Here is a 23080-nt window from a genome sequence, read left to right as displayed (position 1 = left end):
CAAACAAAACTAATTCTGTTTCAAGGTCAAAACAATACATTTTTCACTCATTTGATTATAGATAAAATAATAAAAGTTTAAACTAAAGTTAAAATAATAATGATGATTGATAAAAATAGCAATGAATATTTAAGAATCACTACTTAACTTTTAAAAACTGTATCATTTGCAATAAAAGATAAGAGCAAAAACTACAATCTTAAATAGCTTTTCATCATTACCTATTTTAAGTTCTAGCTTTTTACTGTTTATCTTTAGAGCACTTTCCAGTATTAAAAATGGCACAAACTTTTGCCCAGTTCAAAAGCCACTGCAGCTAAAAAGTAAGAAGCTCTCAGTGCAAGGCAGCAGACACCTACTCTGCTAATCATCACAAGGGCTCCCGGAGCGCTGCACTACCCCCAGCTGCTAAAAGCTCTTTCTCTCTCTGTTCATCCAGTCCTAATAAAATCACAAGAAAGGAAAACAACAGCAAAAACAACAAATCTCTTCACCAAATATGGGAGCTACTTAACAAACCTTCTATCCTTTCAACCACTTGATTTATATACTCAACATCCAAAAAAATGTTGAGGCCTAACCAGGAATGGACTTTTTACTAAACTGTACAGATACATGCATGATAAGGCATGGCCCTGACTTGCAGTTGAAAGATACCTTTAGAACTTAAAAATTACAATTCAATGTGTTACATCCTATTGCTGTTGGCTTTAGCTGTATAACTGTAATAGGCTTTTGACAGTTCACTTTTAGTCCTGCAGAACCAATTAATCAATAGTTGTACTATAAATGCACTAGTTTCAAGTTTACTTGTTCACTTAAATCATCTCATACAACTCAGGTTTTAAAGAAAAAAAAAAAAAAGAACAAAGACTTATTGAGTAGTTATGTTCCAAACACTATAGTGTACCTAAAGCCAATTATCTCATTTAATTTTCAACAGAAAGTCTTTGCTAGTAGGATTCCCATTTTACAGTTAAGAAAACTGAGACTCTAAGTTATATATAGCTAATAAGTTGTGGAGTTACAATTAATATCCAACTCTTCTTGACTCCAAAGCAAAAGTTGTTTTCAAAATTACATGCTGCCTTCCAAAGACTAAAAATATATATTGTCTTTAATATCAAATCATTCTGAACCTAACAAAACAAATTATTTTTTAAGATATGTTTCCAAAAGGCCTAAATTAACCAACTTACTCTACAAATTGACTGAATTAATTTTGATACAAAGTTCATATCGTTAATTCTTTATACTTTCACACTTGAAAAAGAATTACTTACCTCTACATTATTTGACAGAAGAACTTTGTTTTTAAAAGGTACAACCTCTCCCTCTAAAGATTTCATTGCAGTTATATGTTTTGATTCCTCATCAAAGCACACACTGTTAATGCCTACATTACAAAAGCAACAATTTATATGCAAAAGCTTTATTAAAGACATAATTATTAGACAGTATATATGATCACCACATAATACATAAAGTATACTTCATAATATAGAATATATTAGAATTATAGTAATTCAATTATATAATGAAATAGAACAGCTTTTCATAACCCAAAACTGGAAACAACTGAATGCCCATCAGGTGAATAGAGAAACTGTGATATATTTGAACAATTGACTATTTTAAGCAATAAAAAGGAATAAAACATAGTTTTAGGTATCTTGAAACCATTATGATGAGTGAAAAAAAGCAGGCACAAATGAGTGCATAAGAATATGTACCAGTGATTCCACTTACATTATATGAGACAAAAAGATAATAGGAAAGGGGGAGAGCAAACAAGACTTCCCTTCCCCAAAATTTGCACTCACTTTATAGTATATAAAAAAACACATTACCTAATTTTGATCTTTAGAAAAACCCTATAAGTTACTATTTACAATTTAAAGAAAGAAACTAGATTTCAGAGAGGTAAATTAATAGCTAATAAATAGTAGAGGTAGAGCTTGGAAGCAAGCTTTCTGATTCCAAGAGCTCTTTCTACTATCTTCCACAGGCAAAATCACAGTTACAGATATAAGCACTCTAAAGCTTCAGATATACAGTGGTTAATAAATACTTCTGTAAGGCACCAGAGAGTAAATATCTTAGGTTTTTACAGGTCATAAGGTCTCGGTGTCAATTACTCAACTCTGCTTGTAGCACAAAAGCAGCTATAGACAATAATGGACATGGCTGTATTCCTTCCAACAAAACCTTATTTAAAAAAAAAAAAAAAACAGAGCTAGTCAGATTTGGCCTGTGGGCCTACAGTTTGCTAATCCCTGACTGCAAGTGAAGATGATGAAAAGTTTTTACTTCTTAAAGTTAATTTGAAAAATACAGCTCTTTTCCAACAAATAATATTTCAAGAAAATAATAATCATCGTGTTTGTAGCAAACCAATTCCGAATGCGATTACCCAACTAAAATGATTCAACAACATCGAAGCATATGGTACTATTACTCTACACTTTTTACCAGGTAATCTCACCTCTTCCTATAGCCTAATTATCATCTATACACAGATAACTCCCAATTTTACATCTCCATCCCACGTATCTCCTCTAACAATAATTGCCTACTGAGTATCTCCACTGGGACATCACTCAAGAGACCTTAGACTCAATAATGAATGGACATGTTCTCCTTCACTTCAGACCTCTGCACATCCTATTCCCTCTGCCTCCCCATTTTTCCTCTAGCTAAGACCTATAAATTCTTCAGATCTCACCTGAGATGTCATCTTTACATACCCAAAACTGAGCTAAATGTCTTCACAGATGCAGCTATAACACCACATACTTATGTCGACCATAGAAATTGTCGTATATTATATTTGTCAACTTACTAGCTTGCCTCACCCACTAAATTAGAGTTCTTTGAGTGTATGACCTGTATTTTATTCAACAGTCTGCCTAAGAGCCTAACACTATGTGTGGCAGATAACTGAAACTCAATAAATATCTGTTGAATAAATGTTCAATCTTACCAGCAAACAGTTTCTTAAGGTGAGACTGAATCACTGATGGGTTGGTAGACTGGCCCAGTATTTCTAATAAGTCATCATCACCAATAAAGTAAAATCTTGGGAATGCTGAGCGTTTTTCCTAAAAAAAAAGAATAATCTCTTTTCAAATAATTAAGATATTAAAGCACTTTATAATTTATTATACAAAGATTTTTTTTAAAAAAACATGCCTCCAAGAATTCATTTAATGATTTCTGACATCTTTGAAGCTGATCAAGTATCGTTAGTAGAGAATTTCTGATTCCTGCATGAGTAGTTAACGTTGTGACTCTATTATCTTTCTTGATGTCAGTCATTATTGATCTGCAGAAGAAAAAAAGTTATTTTCACATCGATTTTAACAGTTTTTGGCTGAAAGAGGGATATGGAGACTTTTTTTGCTTGCTTAAAACAAACTAGTAACATCAGTATAACAGCAATACATTATTATACTTCTAATAAATAATCCTCAAAGTTAATAATACCCCATTACCATTTTTAACCTCCATTATTGCACATTCTCCTATTTCATTCACTCACTAAACAAATATTAAGCCTTACCTCATAGAGATAATGGCCCAGTGACAGAGAAAGATATTAAATAATTTCTCCAAATATTCAAATAAAATTATGATAAATGCTAAGAAAGAAAAGCACAAAGGACTGTTTTGTACTAAGAAAGAATTAGTACAAAGGCTAATGCGGAAATCCCTAACCTATGACTTATTTGAGGAAGTAATTTAAGCTGAGATTTGAATGATAATGAAAAAGAAAAAGGCACTGAGTAGGAGGGAAACAGTTTCTGGCAAAGACCCTGAGAAAGGGCATGGTATGTTAGAGAAACTAAAGGCTAGAGTCACTAAAGCAAAAAATAAAAAAAATAAAAAGAGAGAGAGAGAGCAGCACAAGAAAAGGCTAGAGAAATGGACAAGGAGCAGATCCTTAGATCTGCTTTATCCTCAGAGCAATTGAAAGTCATTTTTAAGTTTTACTTAATGGAATAAAGGAAAGAAGTAATGTGGACTTCATTTTTAAAAGACTACTCTGGCTGTTGTGTGAAAAACTTACTGGAGAAGACAAGAATAAGAATAAGTCAAAAGATTAGCCAGTAGTACGAGTGACAACAAAATTACTTCAGAATAAAATCAAAGAAGTAGAGATATAAAAGATATAATAAAATTGATTAGTAGATTAGAATCAACAAAATTTGGTAACAAATGGATTTGGAAATGGAGGAAGAGGTCAAGGATATCCATTATACTTCTGCCTTGAGCAGTTAGGTGGTACCATTTATCGGGAAAGAAACCAGAGAGAAAAGAAAAGGGACTGTAGGAAAGGGACTGGGGGTAAACTCATGAATTTAGTTTTGACATGTTGAGGATATTTAATACATTGGGAGCTCAGAAAAGAAATATGAGCTCAATAAATAAGTTGAGGAGACCTCAGCAAATAGATGAGAATTGATTCTGAGAGTGGTTAAGATCATTAAGGAGAGAATATAGAGTGAGAAAACCTAAAGCTGAAAGGTGGAGAATGTCTACATCTAAATGTTTAGAGAGGGCTGAGGACTAGGAATCAGGAGTGGAACCAGAGAAATGGGCAGAAAACCAAAAAGGACAGGATCACAGAAGCCAAAAGAATAGACTTTCTAAGAAAGAAGAAATTTTCAACTCTATTAGATACTAGTCAGAGATAAAGTAAAATGAGAAATAAAAAATGCCCATCAGATTTACAATGGGAAAGTAATTGGTAACTTTAAGAAATACTAGATATATATTAGTAATATTATTATTATTACTATTATACTATGGAAATATTATTAATATAGGTAGAGTGGTAAAGACAGAAACCAGATCAAAATGATTCAAGAAGTAAATGACTGAATGAGAGAAACTAATTTCTCAGAAGGACCCAGTAGAAAAAAAGTTGAAGACACAGATGACGCTAATAATGTAAAAGTAATTAGCTTGTATTAAGTACCTCACCATATGAATAAAAACCATCATATGTGTCTTTGTCTTATGTAGTTGTACTGACCTAAAATCTTCATCAACTCTGTTGAAGCGCATCTGTTCTTTTGGCAATGCTCCACGGCCAAAAATGGGTTCCAAATATACCCACTTTCTCTGAATATGGTTTAAATTCTGTAGGTACTCATCTAACTCTGCAAGTTTTCTTTCCCAAATTGACACTTTATCTTCAAATCCTTTATAATAAGGAGAATCCTTTAAGGACTGAAGAAGGCACCTATTATCTCCAACTTGATTTACTATATCTTTCCAGTCTTTAATCAGCTTGATAGTTCGACTTTGGCTGTCTTCATAATCAACCAATGTAAATACTGCTCCAACTCCCCAAAGATCAAGTTCTCGTAAAGCTTCTCTGATTGTAACTTCACCTTGTGCCCGACTATTTAAATCCTATTTAACACAAAATATCCATGTTTATTATTTCAACATTATCATATAAATAAGTTATATCTATTTTATAAGAAGATATATTTTTATTTGGCTTTTCACCATAAAGAAAAAACAAAAATTTAAGTAGATATATTTTCATCAATCCAAGAGAATTACTGGCAAATGTATTAAGGGATATCAGATATTTAGTTCACATGGTCAAATATATACAGAGTTCTGCCTTATGCTTTTTACTTCTAAAAAAAAAAAAAAAAAACAAAATTTAAGCATCCATTGCAAACGACAAAAATATTTAAAATTTTGCAGAACTCAGCCATTTTATTGTAATTTAACTGTAAGTTCCAATACATCTAAAATGATTAGCAACCATCTAGAATTACCTCCTACAGCAGTCATGCTTTATAACCTTATAATTATCTACATATGCTCCAGGATTATCAGCAAAGATGAAAGTATACATATTAGATAATATATTAGAAAATAAAACAATTTGACATCAAAAGTCCTTTTATTTTTTTACATTGAATGGGAAGAACACAAAATAGAAAGTCTGCTACTTATGATATAATTGTGCAAGTTTTACTTTCACCTGAGACCTATGCTAAAACTGATTAGCAAATTGGTTCCTTGTTTAGTTCTCTGTATTTTTGTACCCCTTAGCTTCTATTTATAATATACCCTATGATTTTAAATGTGTTTTATAAAATGCTTTGTACTTGTTTGCTTTTTGATTAAAGCTGACTTCCTTCTTAAAGTAAGACATATTTTATTTCAGATGTTTTCTCTCTCTCAAAGAAGGAGCTTATATTGTTTCTATAACCCCATCAATAGATTCAGATGTATTACTAATGAAAGAATAATGGAAAAATGGAACACTGTCACTATTTTAAGGAAAGAAAGAAATTTAACTTGCTGTTTTATTTAAATAAAATATAAAGCAAAAATGTATGTCAACAAAGGTCAGATCTATGAGATATTTATAAAAGTGATTCTTACTTTAAGGTCTGAAGCTTTGGCAACAATTGTAGCAGCTACTCTAAGCAGATCACCAAACAGTAATTTATCTAGACTAGTCCCCTTAGGAAGGCCAAGTAGACGAAAAAGGTCAAGCCAGTGATCTGGAGAAAGATGCTCCCCTCTCACATATTTCAAGATAGGGACCGCAATCTGTTAAAAAAGAAGAAAAAAAGACATATGTATGTATATATACAAGCAAAATGTAAATTATTATTTAATTTTATTATAATTATCTATAAGATTTTTAATTACTGTATTATCGTATTTAACAATCTTAAAATCAAATTCTTAAAAAGAATTGTATAAAACTTTTTATTAAACATTGCTGTGGATACATGCAAATTTCCCTTGGTAGCTTGATATATTTTAAAACATGACCTAAAATATTTCTATTTTTATAAATTTAGCAAATGACCTATATCCTAAATATGCTAAATGACCCATATCCTAATTTCTAAGTTATAAATACTCCAACATATAACTTTAACCATAAATTTCTTAGTTATAACTTCTTTCAAACTGAAGCAGAAATATCAGTAACTTCTATGGTTTACTCTATACTTTCTATTTTTTTCATGTAATGGAATCTTTAAAAATATATAAACTAAAATTACATTTCAGTCACTACATAATAAAAAGATACATGAAAGCTCCAAACACCATTTTTAAATAGTAAGATAAGTAAAACTATCTTACTTTATATTTGTCAACCTCTGATTGTAATTTCACCGTCATTACCGAATGTTCTTCAACCTTTCTTAATCTGTCATGCCAATTCATCAAAAATTCCTCAAACAGATATGTCTTAGTCCTGTAAAATACCAGAAACATACCTTACAATTTACATCCCTCAAAAATACCACAAAACTATCAGAATCTAAATACTGTTTATGAATCAAACCTAAAAGTAATCCAATCTTCATTGGCCATTTCTTGAAATCCTTGCTGAAACTCTTCATAAAGGGCCCAAATTTGTGCACAGCTCTCAATGTCCTTAGAGATGCTATATGCCAAGGAGAAGTTGGGCTCTTCTAGGCCAAAATGATGGCAATCATCACTATAGAAACAAGTAGTAAATATCATTAATTTTTTAAAAAGAAAAACTGTTAAATATCAATAAGTTTAATTAATATTTACTGCATTCCCTGTGTGTGTTTGTGTGCATGTATCTGACAGCAGAGGTAGACAGTGGGAGGCTATGTCTACTTTACATAAGAATTTTACTTTAACTACTTAGGAACAAGCTCTTCCAAATTCATTAATATGCATTTTTTCCAAAGAAGTCAAAGTAAAATTGGTAATATATATCAATATATTTTATGTACATAATACATGTCATATATATATAAATATTCAGAATTGCACAAATTTATGGATTAAACTGAGAACAGATTAAAGAATATCCATTAATATTCTTCTAGGTTGAAAGAATTCACTTCTAGAATGTAAGATATTCTTCATCTAATTAATGTAATGTCATTTAATAAGCGTGGTACTAAAACCCCCACTCACCTACGAAGCCAGTTAATTTATGGATGCATTTACCTAAATGGACCAAACCTAAAACAATTATTAAACTTAATATCTTGTATTATTATAACATAAAACAACAAATATTTTTCTTTGAAGTCTCATCATTTTGCTAGGTTCATTTTTTTCCCAGAAGCTCTAAAAGTAATTGTCCATTAATTTTATATATTCCATTTTTAAATACAATGAGATCACATAAAGCAATATTCCAACTCCCTAATTTAACTTTTAAGTAAATTTAATTTTCTATTATTATTTTTCTTATTTAATTTGCTATTATAACTTCTATTATTTCTATTTCTAGGCCTAACCAGAAATCTGCTTTTCTCTTAAAATCCTAATATAATTCAACAACTCCTAAGAAAGCAGTAGCATGAACACTTAATACTGGTATTTTTAAAACTGCTGAAGTTTATAAGGAAAGACATTAAGATAATAGATATAAGAACACTACTAGCTTAATATATAAATACAAAACTCTTTTTTCCAAAATGCGCACTATCAGTTTTAAAGAATAAACATACACCAGCTTTTTTCTTATGACTTCAAGATCATCAAACTCAATTTTTTTCTCTTTTATTGACTTTGCACTTTTATCAAGAGTATTTTGCTGGCCAGTTTCAATAACATCATCACCAGGCTTTAGTTGGTCCCAACGAGCTTTAAATTTTTCCAGTTCTTGATAATAGATCTGAAGACGTGATTTCACATTTCCTTTCATCACTTCAATCTATAAGCCAATAGAGTTTACATAATTTGATTCAAAGTAAAATCTTACTTTATATTCACATTTTTATTTCCAACATTTCAATTTAAAGGTCAAAAAATATCAGTATCAGCTTTTCAAAGATTATTCTTTATTATTGATTTCAAGTACAATAAAATAACTCAAAAATAAATTAGACCATAAATTTACAAAAACAAGAGATATACTGCAAACATCATCATTACAAAATCGTTCGTGTGATTAACAGCATCCATCATAACTATCAACAAAATCAATGTGATAAAAAAATTTGATCAATGACCTCCAGTTGTTCTACCTGATTATACAGCTGTTTAATAAAGGAGGGCATTTCCCAGTCTCCCATGCAGCTAACAGCCATAAGACTAAGTTCTGGTCAATAGAATATGAGTGTAATAGATGTGTACAACTTCCAGATTGTACCCTTAAAAGATACCATACACAGTAGGTAAATAAATTTATTCATAAGAAAGACTGAAAATAATGTCACATACATTCCTGGTACGGTAGGAAGCAAAGATAAACTATGTGACATGATCATCATTTATACAAAGTGTTTTACTGTATGGAAGTACTGAGGGAGGTCAATTTCATCAGCAATATATTGGGATGGCCAAAAAGTTCCTTGAGGTTTTTCCATAAGATGTTACAGAAAACCTGAGCTTATAAATTCTTATAAACCTGAGCTATAATGGAATAAAGATAAGCAAGAAATCTTAAATGAGAAAAAAACTGTTTCCATTTTAACAAAATGACCAAAAGGTTCTTACCTGATCTTTAATCATAAGTTGGTGACTTTCCATCATCAACTCAAACTTATCCCACTTAGCTTTCAGATTACTAATTGTTTCTAAACCTCCACCTGCCACAGTCCGTAAAAGTCTGTTTTTATCTTCAGCTTCTTGAATTAAGGGCAAAATCTAAAAGTTAAAAAATGACATGTGAAAAACAACATATTTTATCAAATTTATTAAGATTCCATTTATTTAAAATTGTTTCATGATTTGCTTTTTAAATCAAGATTTTTGCTTTTACATAATTTGTTGGTTTTTGCTTTTGTTTTTGGTTATTTAGTAACGTATTGTTTAGTCTCCACGTGTTTGTGTTTTTTACGTTTTTTTCCCTGTAATTCATTTCTAATCTCATAGCGTTGTGGTCAGAAAAGATGCTTGATATGATTTCAATTTTCTTAAATTTACTGAGGCTTGATTTGTGACCCAAGATGTGATCTATCCTGGAGAATGTTCCATGCACACTTGAGAAGAACGTGTAATCTGCTGTTTTAGGATGGAATGTCCTATAAATATCAATTAAATCTGTCTGGTCTATTGTGTCATTTAAAGCTTTTGTTTCCTTATTTATTTTCACTTTGGATGACCTGTCCATTGGTGTAAGTGAGGTGTTAAAGTCCCCCACTATTACTGTGTTACTGTCGATTTCCTCTTTTATAGCTGTTAGCAGTTGCCTTACGTATTGAAGTGCTCCTATGTTGGGTGCATATATATTTATAATTGTTATATCTTTATCTTGGATTGATCCCTTGATCATTATGTAGTGTCCTTCCTTGTCTCTTGTAACATTCTTTATTTTAAAGTCAATTTATCTGATATGAGTATTGCTACTCCAGCTTTCTTTTGAATTCCATTTGCATATAGTATCTTTTTCCATCCCCTCACTTTCAGTCTGTATGTGTCCCTAGGTCTGAAGTGGATCTCTTGTAGACAGCATATATATGGGTCTTATTTTTGTATCCATTCAGCAAGCCTGTGTCTTTTGGTTGGAGCATTTAATCCATTCACGTTTAAGGTAATTATCGCCATGTATGTTCCTATGACCATTTTCTTAATTGTTTTGGGTTTGTTTTTGTAGGTCCTTTTCTTCTCTTGTGTTTCCCACTTAGAGAAGTTCCTTTAGCATTTGTTGTAGAGTTGGTTTGGTGGTACTGAATTCTCTTAGCTTTTGCTTGTGTGTAAAGCTTTTGATTTCTCCATCGAATCTGAATGAGATCCTTGCCGGGTAGAGTAATCTTGGTTGTAGGTTCTTCCCTTTCATCACTTTAAGTATATCATGCCACTCCCTTCTGGCTTGTGGAGTTTCTGCTGAGAAATCAGCTGTTAACCTTATGGGAGTTCCCTTGTATGTTATTTGTCATTTTTCCCTTGCTGCTTTCAATAATTTTTCTTTGTCTTTAATTTTTGCCAATTTGATTACTATGTGCCTTGGCATGCTTCTCCTTGGGTTTATCCTGTATGGGACTCTATATCCTTTCCCATGTTAGGGAAGTTTTTGACTATAATCTTTTCAAATATTTTCTCAGGTCCTTTCTCTCTCTCTTCTCCTTCTGGGACCCCTATAATGCGAATGTTGTTGCGTTTAATGTTGTGCCAGAGGTCTCTTAGGCTGTCTTCATTTCTTTTCATTCTTCTTTCTTTATTCTGTTCCGCAGCAGTGAATTCCACCATTCTGTCTTACAGGTCACTTATCCGTCCTTCTGCCTCAGTTATTCTGCTATTGATTCCTTCTAGTGTAGTTTTCATTTCGGTTTTCATTTCGGTTGTTCATCTCTGTTTGTTTGTTCTTTAATTCTTCTAGGTCTTTGTTAAATATTTCTTGCATCTTCTCGATCTTTGCCTCCATTCTTTTTCCGAGGTCCTGGATCATCTTCACTATCATTATTCTGAATTCTTTTTCTGGAAGGTTGCCTATCTCCACTTCATTTAGTTGTTTTTCTGGGGTTTTATCTTGTTCCTTCATCTGGTACATAGCCCCCTGCCTTTTCATCTTGTCTACCTTTCTGTGAATGTGGTTTTTGTTCCTCAGGTTGCAGGATTGTAGTTCTTCTTGCTTCTGCTCTCTGCTCTCTGGTGGATGAGGCTATCTAAGAGGCTTGTGCAAGTTTCCTGATGGGAGGGACTATACATAATTTGTTAAATTCCTGGATATAAAGTTTCTAACATTATTATATGCAAACTCAACTAAGACACTCAAACATCAAAAGTTAAAAAGGATAATAAAAGTGGTAATATGAAACTGAATTAAATCATGAATATAGGAAGACAATACTATAGCTGTTCAAAGTGAAGTTTTTATTATAAAAGTTCCATTCATAAGAAAATGCTAAAGAGGCTTCTAAAATTAGTGACTATCTAAAAGCATAGATTAACTAAATTATCCTACTTAACAGAGAAGGGTAAGTCATGGAAAAAAAGGTACTTAAGAAAGGGAAAACTGAAGAATTGGAACCAAACTCCTGTATTCAGCTTCCACTTGAAATGCCCTGAGCTGTGTATAATGAGCAGTCTGTTAAACAGTCTAGGTGTAGGTCAGTAAGTGCTAAACTACTCAAATTGCTTCTAGGCCTTTTAAAGCACCATAAAACAACAGTGTCCTATAATTTATACCTGTACTTTTTCTACTCAACAAAGCAATAATATCCACTGAAAGATATTTAAAAATCACTGTGCAAATATAATAGACAAAAAAAAAAAATTAAAACATATCTCAATGACCAGCTTGCAATTTCTGGGCAGGATCAGTTTCACCTGAGAAACAGAAAAACAATGGACCAAGAATCCATGTTGTACTAGGAAAATCAGTGACAGAAAAAATAGAGCAGGATTCTAATTTCCTATATGTGAACAGAACTTAGCCTGTGAAGACATTACAACAGTTTTCAAGTATACCTGCATGCATTCCTACTTCTTCAAATCCACGTGCCAACAGAGAGACATACCAAAACACAATTCTGTAACATCTTGCTGCTTAAAACCCAGCAACGACTCCTCAATGTCCACAAAATCAAACCTAAGATCCTTAATGTGACTCACATGACCTAATTCTGCCTGGCTCTTTATACTGTCTCGTGTCACTTCCTGCCTCACATGTTGTTCCCAAATACATCTATTTCTCATAGTTTTTGTGATGACACACTTTCATCCCACTTCATTATCAATCTCCTTAGCTGCCTCCATCTATGCTTGAACTCTAAACTTCAGAAAGCTCAAACCTGGTCCTATAACCTCTACAGTTTGTTATCAACCAGATGATCTAGTTCAATCCTGTGGCTTTAAACATCATGAATCTTAAGATGACTTCCAAATTTATATCTCTAGTCTTCACCTTTACTCTAAATTCCATACTCCTCATTCTACCTGACATCTCAATCCCCACCACTTCCAATCTCCAAACAACTCCCCTCTCTAGTCATCCTCATCTCAGTAAATGTTACCATTAGCTTCCCAGCTGCCCAAGCCCAAAACCTAGGAGACATGTTTATTGCTTTTTCTCTAAGCTCCATCTACTTCTAATACATCAGAAGACCTTGGTGCTAACTCTAAAGTGCATCATCAATTTCTCCGGTTCTCTCCACCTCCTCTGCTACTCCATGGTACAAGCTTCCATCATCTCTTGTATACCAGTTGCAATATCATACTAACTGGACTCTTTGCTACTGTTGTCTCCCTCCAATCCATTCTTTACAGAGCAGCCAGAGTAATCACTTCAAAATGTAAACCAGACCGTATCCCTTCTCTGCTTAAATCCCTGTAAGGACTTTCTATTACTTTCAGAAAAAAAACCCAAAATCCTTATGATTGTTTAAAAGTACCTTCATAATCTGGCCCTTGCCTACCTCTCCAATTTCACCTCAAACCATTTTTTCCTTGAATAATATGGCTTTCTTGATAACTAAGTTTCTTGACAATATTTTCACCTATCTTCCTTAGGCATACCAAACTCCTTCTCTACCTTAAGATCTTTGTATTTGTTGTTCTATCTGCCCCCTAAATCTCGGAATGGTTGCCTCCTTAAGTTTTTCAGGTCTCAGTGCAGATAGATGTCATCTATCTGATAAGGTATCCACGATTGCCCACTCTAAGAAACACGCCCCAGTTTATCATGCACTGCTCTAGCTCCTCTTGCTCCTCTCTTTCTCTCTGTCTCTGTCTCTCCCTCTCTCTCTCTCTGACACACACACACACACACACACACACGAATGCAAATTTCATGAGAATAGAGCATGTTCATAGCTGTAGCCACAACTCCTAGCACAATGCCTAGAATATATCAGGTGATCTATAAGTATCTGTCAAATAAATAAATGAATGAACGTCTCTGCTAAATCAAGCTAACTGCCACAGCTCATAATGCTATTCCTTCTTTAGTTATTTCCTTCTACTAGAAAAGTACATTATTTTATTTGCCTTTAAATCCTCTTTATACATTTAAGCCTTCCATATAAAAGTTTACAATTCCTTCCACCATGAAGGTATATTATTTCACTTACCTCTAATCTATCTAATAATTTTAAGCCTATCACATAATAGGAACATATAAAACTTTGTATTCTATTTTGAATTATTTCTCCTCCTTCTTCTAAACATAACTAAGATCATCTATAATATGTTCTATAAAATTTTGACTTGCTTATTCTAGGCTCTAGCCTTCTAGATACTGGTTTTATGAATCCTTCACCACTTCTTTTATCTTTGTCTCTAATTATGAGCTCCTCCATCATATGTGAGAGTGTGTGTGTGTGTGTGTGTGTGTGTGTGTGTGTGTGTGTTCCTAATTCAGCTCTAACTTCATACTTCAGCATCTTAAAAGCACAACCCTGGAAGTAACAGCATGAATTATTTAAGTTTAGTTTTATTCTAATAAGCCACATCATAAAAGAGAGCACAAATACTTCTGAAAATAATAATAAGCATTATTGTTACTGTTTCATTACACCAACATAACATCAAGAGTCCAATCATGAACTGATCAATTGGACTAGATTTTATAGACTTCCTTATAATATTGCAATTATATGATATTTCTAAATAGTCACATAAAATTATCTAATTTAATCATCCCCAGTACAGTAAAAGAATAAATTACTTTGTGATTCTCACCTCTGGCTTCCGTTCTTGTAGCTTACTATATTGTAAATTTGCATTACCTATCTCTTCCACAGACTGGGGCATAATTGTTAAGACTGCCATAGCTTCAGTAACGAATGTATCAATTTCATGTAAATGAGCTGAAATAGGTAACATTGAAATATAAAAAAGTTATTATTAACACCAAAAATATTTAATTACATAATTTCTAAATCAAGGAATGTTAGAAGTAATCACTATATGAAATACATTAAATCCTAAGTAGCCATTTGCTTTCATAAAGCAAAATTCAAAATGTAGAATAAGCAAAGAAATTTCTTCTCATGAAACTGTAATTGTTTTACATGACACTTAAAATTTTTGAGAAGAAATTTAAAATGTACTCACTCTTAGTAAATTTTACTGAAAATTGGTAACTTTTTCAGTCTTTTAAATAATATGCTAAAACACCACAGCTTAAAGGAAAAAAGAAACACTGATATTTTGGAAAATAGTACAGGCATACCTCATTTTATTGTGCTTCACTTTATTGTGCTTTGCAGATATTGCAGTTTTTACAAATTGAAGGTCTATGGCAACTCTGCATGGAGCAAGTTTATCAGTGCCATTTTTCCAACAGCATTTGCTTGCTTCATGCCTCTGTGTCACGTCTTGGTAATTGTCCCAATATTTCAAACTTTTCCATTATTAATTACATTTGTTATGGTGATCTGTGATCAGTGATCTTTGATGTTACTATTGTAATTGTTTTGGGGCACCATGAACCACACCCACGTAAGACAGTGAACTTAACTGACAAATGTCGTATATATTCTGACTGTTTCACCTCTCTATTCCCTGAGACACAAAAATATTGAAATTGGGCCAATTAATAAGGCTACAATGGCCCTTGAGTATTCAAGTGAAAGAAAGAGTGCTCTCACGTTAAACCAAAAGCTAGAAATGATTAAGCTTAGTGAGGAAGGCATGTCTAACGACGAGATAGGCCAAAAACTAGGCCTCTTGCACCAAACAGTTAGCCAAGGAAAAGTTCTTAAGGGAAATTAAATATGCTGTACTCCAGTGAACACAAATGATAAGAAAGCAAAACAGGATTACTGTTTATATGGAGCAAGTTTTAGTGATTTGGATAGAAGATCAAACCAGCTACAACAGCCCCTTAAGCCACAGCATAATCCAGAGCAAGGCCCCAACTGTCTTCCATTATATAAAGACTGAGAGAGGTGAGGAAGCTGCAGAAGAAAATTTGAAGCTAACAGAGGTTGGTTCATGAGATTTAAAGAAAGAAGCAATCTCCACAACATAAAAAGTACAAGATAAAGCAGCATGTGTTGATACACGAGCTGCAGCAAGTTATCCAGATGATCTAGCTAAGACAGTTAACGAAAGCTGCTCCACTAAACAACAGATTTTCAATGGAGATGAAGAAGTCTTCTATTAGAAGAAGATACCATCGAGGACTTTCACAGCTAGAGAGAAGTCAATGCCTGGATTCAAAGATTCAAAAGACAGGCTGACTCTCTTGTTAGAGGCTAATGCAGCTGGTAACTTTAAGTTGATTCCAATGCTCATTTGCCATTCAAAAAATCATAGCACCTTTATTTTGAATCTATTTTCCCTCTGCTCCAGAAATGGAACAACAAAGCCTGATGACAGCACATCTGTTTACAATATTGTTTACTGAATATTTTAAGCTCACTGCTGAGAGCTACTGCTCAGAAAAAAAAGATATTCCTTTCAAAATACAACTGCTCATTGACAATGCACCTGGTCACCCAAGTGCTCTGATGGAGATGTACAAGATTCATGTTGTTTTCATGCCTGCTAACACAACATCCATTCTGCCGCTCATGGATCAATAAGTAATTTCAACATTCAAGTCTTATTATTTAAGAAATACATTTCATAAGGCTATAGCTGCAACAGAGAGTGATTTCTCTGATGCATCTGGGCAGAATAAATTGAAAATCTTCTGAAAGGGATTCACCATTCCAGATGCCATTAAGAGCATTCGTGATTCATGGAAAGAGGTCAAAATATCAATGTTAACAGGAGTTTGGAAGAAGTTGATTCCAACCCTCATGGATGACTTTGAGGGATTCAAGACTTCAGTGGAGGAAGTAACTAAAGATAAGATAAAAATAGAAAGAGAACTAGAATTAGAGGTGGAGCTTAAAGATGTGAATGAATTCCTGCAATCTCATGATAAAACTTTCACAAATGAGGAGTTGCTTCTTATGGATAAGCAAAGAAAGTGGTTACTTGTAATTTTGAGAATCCAGTCCTGGTGAAGATGCTGTGAAGATTGTTGAAATGACAACAAAAGATTTAGAATATTGAATAAACTTAGTTAATGAAGCAGCAGCAGGGTTTGAGGAGGCTGACTCCAATTCTGAAAGAAGTATTACTGTGGGTAAAATGCTATCAAACAGCATTGCACGCTACAGAGAAAGGAAGAGTCAATCGATGCAGCACACTTCAGTGTTGTCTTATTTTAAGAAACTGCCACGGCCACCCCACCCTTCAGCAACCACCACCCGGATCAGTCAGCAGCCATCAACATCAAGGCAAGACCCTCCACCAGCAAAAAGATTATGACTCACTGAAGGCTCAGGTGATGGTTAGCATTTTTTAGCAATTAAGCATTTTTTAACTAAGGTATGTAAATTGTTTATTCAGACATAATGCTTACTGCACACTTAACAGACTACAGTATATGTAAACATAACTTTTATATGCACTGGGAGACCAAAAAATTCCCATGGCTCTCTTTATCACAATATTCTTTATTGCAGTGGTCTGGAACTAAACCCACAATATCTCCAAGTTATGCCTGTAGTCACTTGAAGAGATAAGGATAAATACATTATACCAGAATAACCTCCTTTCTCAGTAGCATATGCAACAAACTGATACTAGCTCACACTGCAAATAATAAAAAATGCCTTCAATTTTTAGGCCTCTCAGGAGTTGAATATGGAGTTTCCTACTTTATTAAAATTACTTTAAGCACATTTTATTTCATATTACTTTCTAGATTATCTTTTATTTTAATCATCATTGAGATTCATATTTCATAACTATAAAAATGTAAAAGTGTCTTTACCTTGAATGGACTTCTTCAAAGAAAGAACAAGCACGTCAAATAACTTCTGGATAAGATCATCAATCACAGTCTTCACAGGGTTACAATTAATATTTAAACAATCTACCTTGACAGTACTGAAAAATGCCAAAGGACATATTTTGACATGAAAAAGACTAATTACAGGAAAAGAGTCTCATTATAATATGATTTTGTGTAATACATTTTACAATATCACCCAAACATATTATTGTGATCTTTAAGCACATTTAGATTTCATTTAGCAAAAATGCCTTACACATACTAATATGAAGTTTTTCATTAAACAATGACTTTCTTATAATACTACAGTTTTTAATAATCCAATGTATCAGTTTAAAAAAAAAGCAGCACATTATGAATTACTAAAGTATCAACATGAATATATTTAAATTTTTACATGCTTTACTTGTCACAGTATGTAACGTACTTATTTAAAGATTTATAAAATAAATTATTATCCTGTAGTCAAAGTACAAGCAATAATGATAGGGAAAATAAAACAAACATAGAAAGTGAATATAGATTATGAAGACACTAAAGCAATAAAACATACCATTTTATACCTATCTAATTCACAAAAATGCAATGAATTGTTAATTCATATCTTCAATCGTGGGCAAATAGAGAACTCTCAGAACTGTTGGTCAGAGTATAAAATAATACAACTTTTGCAAGGGCAATTTACTTATATCAAATAATTTTAAAATAGATATATTCTTTTATCTTAGTAACTTCACTTTTAGAATTTATCCTAAGGAGATTTTCAGGGCAGACTCCAAGATTTACATACAGGTATCTTCTTCAAAGTATTAATTATAATAGTGAAAAAATAGAAGTAAACTAAATATCAGAATGGCTAAATAAATTATTATATATCTATACAATTTAAAATCATTATTTTTGAGGACCAGATAATGACATGGTGAAATCCTAATGATTAGTGTTAAATAAAAATAGCAGGATACAGTATGATCCAAATTTTGTAAGCAGATGTACTAATATGTCCAAAACATCAAATATTAACAGCAATTGTCATTATGCCTTTTTATATTTTAAAAAATTTATAAAACAAATGTACTATTTTAATAATCAGAAAAAAGGCATATATTTTTAAGAACATTAATTCTTTGCATGGTACTCTGAATACAAATTATAATGTTCTAAACAAACAGAAGTTGAACCAGACTCATTCATCTGAGTAAACCTCATATTTATCTTAAATTATATCAAGTAAAAAAAAAGTCTGGAAATTTTGGTCAAAAAAATTATTTAGAAAGACCCTTTTTAAAACATAGAACCAGGTGATATTCTTAGAAAGCAAGTTATAAGTGTTAAATACAGTTTCATTATAAAAATACAATTTTCTCTTAAAGTTTTATTTATTTATTCTCAATCACCCACTAACTGGAGAGGTTTAAACTCCAGTTCTTAACCACCAAAACCTAAGAGTCAATTTGTCTTATACATGAAGTTATTTGATTTTTGAAATCCTGACACAAAATGTCTAAATTTCTAACATTTGATATATGAAAATAGATGATTTTGGTAAACCTAAAAAAATTATACCATATTTTACTAATGAATTAATACATAAAGTGATATGATTACAGCAGAGTTGTACACACTGAATCTTGTGGACAAGACTAATGTTCACCTTTCAATTGAAAATACTTTTAATGTGCAATTGAGGCTTCATTCAGCCATAGATAGAATGGGATGGACATAGATGGCCTACCCCAAAAGTATATCCTTACTACAGTATCTGAAATACATCATCAGAATATGGCTTTTCTAATCTTACAGCATATTTCCCAAAAGTACCCATAAAATAATTATCTGTGTGTATATATATGTGTGTATTAGCTTAGATGAATACATGTTAACTTATAAGCAAGAAAGAGAAAAATGAAATATGGCATGTAGGACAGGCATTCTTTTTGTTTTGTTTAGCTTTGACAGTGAAGTATAAATAGAAACCCCATTTATAGAAAAGGACAAACAAATAGCAGTAGCAGCAGTAGAGGTCTTGGGCAGTCAGGTGACAGCATAAAGTCAAACAAAAATGGGCTCAAAGAGAGTATCCAACAGAGAAATCTCATGTTCAAACATTACAAAAACACTGTCTTTTCCTTACTTCAAAGTAACATTAATGGCACTATCATTATCTTAGTCATCCAAGTTCAAACCTTCAAGTCATTCGTCTCTTCTCTATTCCTCATCCCTCATCTTCCTTCAAAAGTAAGACCCCTTAATACCTCATAATATTTCCTCCTCCACATTTTGAATACCAACAACTTGAAGCAATTAATTATTACTGGGCTTCTGGATGAAGACAGACGAACCTCTCTTCCTCCAGGATCTCTTGATTCCACCATACAACTCATTATTTCCAGATTAACATTCTTAATGTATAGCTTTGGTACTAACACCCTTCTGTTTAGAAACCTTCAACAACTGATCATTCTAACACGAATAACATCCAAATTCCCTGTTTTAGAATGTAAGACTCTCCCAAATCTGTACTTTATCTACCCCTTTCCAGAAATATCTCCTCTAGTCCCTAATAAAAGATTAACTCTAATCAAATTCTCAATTAACCAACTTCTGTTTTCAGTACATAAATCCCTTTCCTGAGAGACTCTGCTTTAACCTCCAATTCTCATTTCTACCCATCAAAATCCTAGTTCAAGTATTTCTATCTTAATGAAGCTTTCCCCTATTTTGCCACAAATGGATGGGATGTCATCATCCTGTAAATCTCTATAGCCTTTAGTCCAGTCTCTAATATGGAGTATAGACTATTCTATCTAGTATTAATAACAATTAATAACAACTAGCATTTATTGAGAACTTAACCTATACCATTAATTTATATGCAAATTACTCATTTAATCCTCAAAACACTGAGATAAATAATATAGTTGTAATTACTTTAAAGCTGAGGAAATGGAGGTTCACAGGGTCGAAATGACTGTCAAACTCATGCAGCTAGTAAGAGCCATCTACCTCCAGAGCCCACTCTCTCAACGCCTGCGTGTACTTGACTTAATCATCAAACATACTTGTCTTACTGCACTACGAGAGAGCAAGCAACTTCATCTCAGGAACTCTGTCTTCATCTTTCTACTCTCACAGGACAAGGTTTTGCATATTGTAAATGAGCACCAAATAGTTATTGAAAGAAAGAACAAATGGATTAATAAAAGTGATATTATACTTTATAGGTAATATATATACAATTAAACAAGGCCCTTCCTTCCCAGGGCTTATTGCATAGAATGGTTCCAGTGATATGAATTTCAGAGAGTGAGGGGGATGTTCTGGGTTATGAAATGCCCCTCAGAAGGTCTCCTCCACATTTAGGGCAATACCCAGATGCAGCACTATTTTGTGTGCCTCCCAGGGCATTTTGAAAGGGGGCAGAGCCATACAAAATTGGAGTCAAATGTCCTCCAGTATGCTCTCAGTAGTAGATTCTTACCATTCTTAGACTGTGCCCATGCACATCAAATATTAGATCCTTACACCAGATCTGGAGAGAAGCCTCTTCCCCCAATCTGTCCTATCCAACTAGGTCTCAGCCAGCCAAACCTCTAGAAGAGGTTTTCTTAGTCTCAGCAATTCTCTACTCAGATGAGTTTCAAGTGTCATAGCTGAGCTCTAGAGGAGGTAAGACCGATGACTGGACTTCAGTACCACTAAGTGAAGAGTACCCATACTATCCCATGGCAAGAACTGCTATGATACATAAGTACTACTTTAACTTCTGTATTATACCTTGGAAGTCGTTCTACTTCTTTCCCTTTTATTTTCAGTGCTTTAAAATTTTTCTCCCAATCATGTACTGTAGAAAGATGCTTTTCCACTAGAGCTTCCATATCAACTTGCCCAATTACAATCCATTCCTGTATAAATGGAAAACATATTATTAAAAAAATAGAATAAGTTAACATTTAAAAGATTAGAGTCCAACTATTAAAAACAATAAAAAGGGGCAAATGTGAGGTTTCAAGTAAATTTCAGTTTAAGTATGTAAATGTAATCATTATCACATAGCCTAAAGAATGAACAGGAAAAGAAAACAATACATAAAAATATACTGATCATAAAACTTTTTTGAAGAGACTGCAAAAAACTTTTCTTTAGATTCTCTTCTCAAGTTTGACGTGTCAAAGACAGAATCACTTCTGCAAAGCCAAGAGCTACTATAGGCAACAAATTCGAAAGTATCCAGATTCAATTAATTCCAGAAAAATAAAACAGAAGAAGCACTGCAGCGGCAGTTAAGAAACTGGATGAATTCTCAGTCATATGCCTCAGGATCAATCAAATGAGCAATAAATGCAATAGGGGTTTATCTCTGGAGAGTTAATATGATGCACCTTAACAAAAGTAAGAAATTAAATCATCTCAATTTCATTAACGTTGAGGGCTTCCCTCCATGGATTGCTCTCAATCCAAAGAATAAAGAAAAGGATATATTTTCCTGAAAGGAATTAAAAATGACACAACAGAGTCACGTCAAATTCCAAGTTGATACAACATTCAAAAAAAGAAAAGAAACTAGTTTCTCAATCTTCAAATAGAGAGAAAATAATTTAGGATAACGTTTTTCTCATCTATAGCATAAATCTAGATTGTATAAGAATTCTAAACTTTGGCTCTCTGGTTTGCATATTTTTACTTTATGCCACACAAGATAATTTGTTGATTGGTACATTTAATACTAATTCAATTAATCAGATGAATATTACAATAGGACAGAAAATTACATGTTCCATACTTTATGTTGATGTAAAACAGCTGACAATCTCCTAAATAGATCTTCTGCTTTGCTGAAAATAGTCAGAAATCCACTTGCATTTCTATCAATCATAATAGAAAAAATAGATTCATCTCCTGCGTCACCCACTCCCTTAAACTGATTAGGAATGCCGATGAATCTCTTCATTTCTCTATAATATTTAGCTCGAATTTCTTCAAAAGGAGGCTTGAATTGTAATCGTCCTTGTCTGAAAGCAAATAAATAACTTTAACATATAAATTACTGGAAAATTATAGATTGAAAATTAAATTGGGTTTTAAAAATCTTACTTGTATGTTAAGTCTATATTTATTTCTGGCAGATTCTCATTAAGTGCTTCTAAGCCCATCTGATACTGATGTTCCAGAGCTTTGTACAGTTGATGATTCCAGTGCTGTTTCCACGCATGCATGTCACTTGCTTGGAATCCCTAATGTGTTATATTCACATTTTTTATTTAATAATTAGGTGGTAGAATGGGTTTTCATTTAATGCTTTCATATCACATTTGGTAAAATTATAAACAAAAAAACCCTCATCTTAAATATCTTACA

The 23080-nt window shown here is 32.8% G+C and overlaps 1 protein-coding gene across 5 annotated transcripts in view; it reads right to left on the bottom strand.

Moving 5' to 3' along the window:
• The window catches only part of DYNC2H1 (dynein cytoplasmic 2 heavy chain 1), a 365046-nt gene that overhangs the window by 310670 nt on the left and 31296 nt on the right, over positions 1-23080 (bottom strand). For 4 of the 5 annotated variants that reach the window (XM_082339858.1, XM_082339859.1, XM_082339860.1 and 1 more), the window contains exons 16-29: positions 22817-22956; positions 22506-22734; positions 21500-21627; positions 17702-17817; positions 14608-14735; positions 9484-9633; positions 8493-8698; positions 7340-7495; positions 7135-7249; positions 6418-6588; positions 5039-5421; positions 3193-3325; positions 2984-3101; positions 1284-1396 (exon numbers count right to left, since the gene is read on the bottom strand). In XM_082339858.1, the coding sequence (XP_082195984.1) occupies positions 1284-1396; positions 2984-3101; positions 3193-3325; positions 5039-5421; positions 6418-6588; positions 7135-7249; positions 7340-7495; positions 8493-8698; positions 9484-9633; positions 14608-14735; positions 17702-17817; positions 21500-21627; positions 22506-22734; positions 22817-22956 (2286 nt within the window). Of the gene's footprint in view, positions 1-1283; positions 1397-2983; positions 3102-3192; positions 3326-5038; positions 5422-6417; positions 6589-7134; positions 7250-7339; positions 7496-8492; positions 8699-9483; positions 9634-14607; positions 17429-17701; positions 17818-21499; positions 21628-22505; positions 22735-22816; positions 22957-23080 lie in introns of those variants that run through there. The other variant, XM_082339862.1, reaches the window with a different exon arrangement.

The sequence above is a fragment of the Balaenoptera borealis genome, assembly GCF_965194805.1.
Source record: "Balaenoptera borealis genome assembly, chromosome: 11".
Taxonomy (NCBI): Eukaryota; Metazoa; Chordata; class Mammalia; order Artiodactyla; family Balaenopteridae; genus Balaenoptera; species Balaenoptera borealis.
Note: the sequence above shows the minus strand (reverse complement) of the source record. Positions and strands in the feature narration are given on the sequence as shown.